The sequence below is a fragment of the Oncorhynchus kisutch genome, unplaced genomic scaffold (genome assembly GCF_002021735.2).
Source record: "Oncorhynchus kisutch isolate 150728-3 unplaced genomic scaffold, Okis_V2 Okis04b-Okis11a_hom, whole genome shotgun sequence".
NCBI classification, from domain to species: Eukaryota; Metazoa; Chordata; class Actinopteri; order Salmoniformes; family Salmonidae; genus Oncorhynchus; species Oncorhynchus kisutch.
Window position 1 is genome coordinate 9,975,587 of NW_022261981.1, and position 6,469 is coordinate 9,982,055.

At 44.1% G+C, this 6,469-nt stretch overlaps 1 protein-coding gene across 1 annotated transcript; it reads right to left on the reverse strand.

The window, feature by feature from the left end:
- Positions 1–2,312: 2,312 nt before the first annotated feature.
- LOC109886270 (mitotic checkpoint protein BUB3) lies at positions 2,313–5,776 on the reverse strand (the record flags this gene model as incomplete). Its single annotated transcript, XM_031813157.1, is given in 7 exon segments — positions 2,313–2,529; positions 3,121–3,298; positions 3,525–3,683; positions 3,913–4,064; positions 4,169–4,238; positions 4,685–4,879; positions 5,559–5,776. Coding segments are annotated over 6 exon segments (971 nt in total), but the record flags the coding sequence as incomplete, so codon positions are not given.
- Positions 5,777–6,469: the final 693 nt, after the last annotated feature.

The following is a 6,469-nucleotide window of genomic DNA, read 5'->3' on the forward strand; positions in this document are numbered from 1 at the left end:
CAGAGAGAGAGAGAGAGAGAAACAGAGAGAGAGAGAGAGAGAGAAACAGAGAGAGAGAACGGAGAGAGAGAGAGAGAAACAGAGAGAGAGAGAAACAGGATGAGAGAGAGGACACAGAGAGAGAGAAACAGAGAAGAGAGAGAGAGAGAGAACATAGAGAGAGAAACAGAGAGAGAGAAGAGAAACAGAGAGAAGAGAGAGAAAACAGAGAGAGAAACAGAGGAGAGAAAAGAGAGAGAGAGAGAGAAACGCAGAGAGACGAGCGAAAGCAAGAGCAGAGAGAGCGAAACAAGAGAGAGCGAGAGAAGAAACAGAGAAGACAAACAGAGAGAGACAGAGAAACAGACAGAGATAGAAACGAGAGCGAAACAGGAGAGAGAGAAACAGGGTCCTGAGAGTTTCCTGTCTTTATGCTCTGCCAACTGCTGGTGAGCGACCCATGTGAAGTAGTGGGTCCCATAGTACTGCATCTCATCACAGGGACGTGGAAACCGTAATTCTCCGCTCTGACATCAATTCACCTGCTGGAGCAGGATCTCTGGAGTCATTAACATGTCTTTATTGATTATTGGAAAATGCATTACCGCAACAAATTGGATTTTTGTCTTTAGTCTTTATCCGACTCTTTAGACAAATCAGTAGTCATGTCATTACAGAAAAAACCCTTACTCCTTTTCAATTGGTCTGAGAAGAGTGATGCAATTAGAGGGGCGGGGCTAGATACAACAACCCAATTTCACCAGTTTATTAGAGGGGAGGGGCTAGATACAACCTAATTTCACCAGTTTATTAGAGGGGCGGGGCTAGATACAACCTAATTTCACCTGTTTATTAGAGGGGAGGGCTAGACAAAACCTAATTTCACCTGTTTATTAGAGGGGTGGGGCTAGATACAACCTAATTTCACCAGTTTATTAGAGATGCTAGACAACAACCTAATTTCACCAGTTTATGAGAGGGGTGGGGCTAGATACAACCTAATTTCACCAGTTTATGAGGGGCGGGGCTAGACACAACCTAATTTCACCAGTTTATGAGAGGGGTGGGGCTAGATACAACCTAATTTCACCAGTTTAGAGGGGCGGGGGCTAGACAAAACCTAATTTCACCTGTTTATTAGAGGGGAGGGGCTAGACAACCCTAATTTCACCTGTTTATTAGAGGGGTGGGGCTAGACACAACAACCTAATTTCACCAGTTTAGAGGGGCGGGGGCTAGACAAAACCTAATTTCACCAGTTTAGAGGGGTGGGGCTAGATACAACCTAATTTCACCAGTTTAGAGGGGCGGGGGCTAGATACAACCTAATTTCACCAGTTTAGAGGGGCGGGGGCTAGATACAACCTAATTTCACCAGTTTAGAGGGGCGGGGGCTAGATACAACCTAATTTCACCAGTTTAGAGGGGCGGGGGCTAGATACAACCTAATTTCACCAGTTTAGAGGGGCGGGGGCTAGATACAACCTAATTTCACCAGTTTAGAGGGGCGGGGGCTAGATACAACCTAATTTCACCAGTTTAGAGGGGCGGGGGCTAGATACAACCTAATTTCAACAGTTTAGAGGGGCGGGGGCTAGATACAACCGAATTTCACCAGTTTAGAGGGGCGGGGGCTAGATACAACTGAAAGCACATGGGTGTAGTCCTTCTACATTTGTTAATAAAACACACGTTTCATTTTTAAAGTACAAATAAATGGGAACAGTAAAAAAAATTAAAATAAACTTTAAATCCAACAAATATAGGCAGATGAAAAGGTCAGCGAAGGTTGTTTTGTATAGATGGATCCATTCAGCTGTCTTCAGGACTTCCTGGAGCCACACATCCAGATACAGATCAGGAGGCAGCCATTTTGTCAAATCCTCATCGGTCTGTCAACTACGGGGATATTGAAAAAGGTGGAGAGAGCTAGAGAACAGATCAGGAGGCAGCCATTTTGTCAAGTCCTCATCGGTCCGTCAACTACGGGGATAAGGAAAAAGGTGGAGAGAGCTAGAGAGAGCGAGCTAGATGGCCAGATAAATACCAGCTGCCTGCTCCTGGTCAATGCTGCCATTCATATGTACCAAAAAAGTGTGAGGGGCAGTGTGGCGTTGAAGTCCAGACAAGACCACCGGGATGTGGACCGGATGCTCTGCTTCACACTATAGGGCCGAGCCGAGCTGTACTGGGCTGGACCACCCATGCAGTAAATCCTGTGTCGTGGTTGCTGTAGCTAACAGTGCTGAAAGGAAGCTACCCGAGGCAGCACAGTTTCAGAATCAGACCGGGCCCCATCGTGTGAATCAGAGAGGAGGACTGTCCCGACTCACTTGGGCTTCGTCTCTGCGTCTGTGACCTGACGGATGAAGACGGTGTCCTCCGGGTGGCTGATGTCTCCCTGCTCCTGCATGTAAGAGGAGGCGATGGCCAGCGTGGAACCGTCGTTACTGAAGGCCAGGGAGGCGATAGACGTAGGGTAGCGGTGAAACTGACACAGGCGTTTCTTGTTGAAAGGGTCCCAGATGTTCACAAAGCCGTCGGAGCCACCTGGTCGAAGGACGAGAGAGAGAGAGAGGGGTTTTCAAGGTCAACCGGAGGAACGAAAATTGACATTTATCTACAGAGTAGTTACGAGTTTTATAAGATTATAATCTGGAGGCTAATCATTCATCAAGTGTTCCCTTGAGTGTAACCATGGCGATATGAATCCAAAAAGGTCACATGACAATAGACCAGAAAACAGCAGGAAATGAAACCAAGCTTCATGGATCCTTGTTGTAAATGTTTATTTATTCTGGATTAAATAATGTTCTTTAAAAAAATTATTCTGGATTAAATAATGTTCTTTAAAAAAATTATTCTGGAATAAATAATGTTCTTAAAAAAAATTATTCTGGATTAAATAATGTTCTTTAAAAAAATTATTCTGGATTAAATAATGTTCTTTAAAAAAATTATTCTGGATTAAATAATGTTCTTTAAAAAAATTATTCTGGATTAAATAATGTTCTTTAAAAAAATTATTCTGGATTAAATAATGTTCTTGTTTTTTTTATTTTTATGTTATTGTAGTTGAACATTTCAAAAGCAGTCTTAATGACTGCTGAGTTTTATTAGTGCCAATAGAAAGTATCCCACCTGTGGCGAAGGTGTTGTGGACACCGTGGAAGGAGATGGCGTTGACGGGATAGACCTGTTCTATGCCGTTCTCCTTCAGCCGGTGGCACTTGAAGGCGTACTTCTTCTTCTGCATTTCCTGGCTGGGGTCCAGGTACTCCACAGCAACACGTCCTTCTATGGAGCTCAGGACATAGCCCTTCAAAAACAGACAATAGACACCTGGTCTCACCAGACAGACAAGACAACGATGTGTGGTCCTGTCGGGCTCAGCTGGTTAGAGTGTGGCACTTAGCAATGCCAAGGTCATGGGGGGGGTCCCAATGAGAGGTTAGAGAAGCACTGAGCTAGTCTAGAGGTTTACCTGTTTGTTAGGGAAGGCCCTGATGGCCCGTGTCTGGTACTGAGCTAGTCTAGAGGTTTACCTGTTTGTTAGGGAAGGCCCTGATGGCTCGTGTCTGGTATTTCAGACTGGACTCTCTCCTCTGCTGGACGTAGCCCATATTCCTCAGGTCCCAGACCAACACCCTCCTCCCTGCTGTCCCCACTATCAGCCGGTCACCAGCCACAGAGAGGGTGTACACCTTCGTTAAAAGAGACAATGAGAACAATCTTAAAATGTGTGTATCACAATCAATCTCTCTCTCAATGTCCGTATGCCTGTAAGTATGTCCCATTCTCAACAAAAACAGACTATACATTTTTGTTAAACTTTAAAATCGAAAATTGAAAATGAGGTCAATGTCTGCTTTGGTCTTTATGAACAGACATGAAGTCCCAGGAATGTTTCATACAGAGTTGTGATAGCTCCACCTTTTCAGGTTGTGTGAAGGTGCCAGCGTTGCAGGGGGTCCTGGGGTCCCACAGCCTGACTGACCTATCCCAGCTACCTGTTACCATGACGTTGACCTCTGGACAGTATTCCACACAGCGAATGGGGGCGTCGTGTGTCCCAACTATTGTATCTACACACAAGGGAGAGAAATATGGACTGTAAAAAAAAAAAAAAACACGGTTCATTTAATAACAGGAAGCACACAATTCAGTGGTGATATATTGACAGGCACACCTTGATCTGTATTCAAGTCGTGGGTTTTCAACTGCGTGTCCAAGCCTCCGCTCCAGGCATGTGTTGGGTCCTACAAGAGAAGAGATATCCGACTCAAACGTATTCCTTTGACTACAATTTAACTTTGTTTGTAGAAATGTACTTTTACCAATAAAGTCATGTTTCTTCTTCTTAGTGTGTGTAACAGTATAACTTTAGTTTGTCCCTTCGCCCCGCCCCGGGCTCGAACCAGGGACCCTCTGCACACATCAACAACAGTCACCCACGAAGCACCGTTACCCATCGCTCCACAAAAGCCACGGCCCTTGCAGAGCAAATGGAACCACTACTTCAAGGTCTCAGAGCGAGTGACGTCACCGATTGAAATGCTAGTAGCCCGCACCACCGCTAACTAAGCTAGCCATTTCACATCCGTTATACATGTGTCTGTGTGTGTGGCAAAGTAGCCAACTCTGCATTTAAAATGGAGTAACTGATTACTATGGAAACACTTATGACAAATAAAAACTTGTTTACATAGAAAGCACAATCCAGCACAGGTGCCAGGTGAGAATACTTGATCCTCATGGAGTTGCCTGCCACATCGTAGAGCCGGACAGTACAGTCCCAAGAGGACACTAGAAGGAACTGGCCTGTACTGGGGCTGAACTTCACGGCAGAGATACTGTCCTCTGGTCCCTGGTTCAGTTTGTACTCGTTCGAACCAGTCATCTGCAGGAAGAGAACAGATACCAAAGTTATTAGGCCATACTGGGATTCTGTAGGAGGGTAGGGAGCTTTCCTGTAGAGTAGTAGTTCGACCCCTGAAGTAGATGGAGAAAGCCGGGATGTATCTCTTGAAAACCATAACATGATCAGGTAATATAATGCTTATCTTGCTAGCTAAGCTGTCATACTTAGTGTTGGTGAAATAAACAAACCAAACCAACACGTAACGCAACATGACCTGTAAAGTTTTATACACGAGAACGTTACTATCCTGGAAATTCAAATACATGAATTGGGTGTGCTTAAAATCTAGCAAGTTAACAAGCTAGTTGGGTGGGTAGGTAGGCTAGCTAATGTAATTAACTAGCTAGTATACATAACTGGCTAGCTAGTTGATCCGCAGAAGCTAGTCAACTTGGTCTCAACTACTTGCACATTGGCTAACGTTAGCTAATCAGCTGTTTTTTATCGGGTAACATTGGCTAACGTTAGCTAATCAGCTGTTTTTTATCGGGTAACATTGGCTAACGTTAGCTGCTAATATTAGCTAACTAGCAAGCGTGGATGGTGTAGGCAGGCCAACTCTCTCCGGTTGGCTAGCCGTTTGCAAGCTAGCTATAGATTGATCATGCGTTAGCTAGACTGTTTTGTCAATGAATTCGAATTTTTTTTTTTTACTCACCGTTCTTGGTTTACGCTGAAGTATCTCCTTCGGTATAAAATTGGAAGAAAAAAATAACTCGTTTATCTTTATAGACTAATATGTTCGCTTCCTCGTCCCTCTCCGCTGTAGACACTCCGCAGCGGCGTTGCTACACGAGTGAATTGATTGGTCAGAACGAATAACCAACTTTCCCGCCTGGCTCGTGATTCTTTGAAAGTTCTCTTCCGTTGTCGAGTACATGGGTCATGTGATATGGGACACTTAAAATGACAGTATCTAAAAACCCCGTTTGACAACTCCGTTGTCGAGTACGTGGGTCATGTGATATGGGACATACTTCAAATGACCGTATCTAAAAACTAGTTTGACAACTCTGTTGTCGTTTTTAGAAGAATTGTTAAATAAATGTTAACTATTTGGTTGTAATATCATCACCACTTGAAGAACATATTCAGACCTACAAAATGTCAAATTATTCCATTGCGCAAATGTTGTTCTAATCTTTAAAGTTATACAGCAAGTACCTGCTTGCTTTTCACGACCAGTAAACATTAATAATCATGTAATTTCAGATATGTAGGATAGCCTCACGATATATCTCAATATTGGCCGCCATTAATTTGATATTTGAGAGATATAAAATGAAACTGAACAAATATGACAAGTGTGAGTGGTTTTGGTTAATTTCCCATGTTTTGTGGGCTCTGTCTGTCTAGCAGCAGAATGGCGCATTTGCCATGGTACTTCATGCCCCGTGTACACTAGCACAAGCCGCGGCGCGGTGAAACAACGCTTCCCATTTCAATGGAAGGGGGCGGGGACCTTCGGGCGGTGCGAACATAGCGTGGGAGGCGGTGAAAAATATAAACTTTACCCAAATGTGTGCAAATCACCAGCGCGACCGCTGGGCAATGACCAATCATATCGAG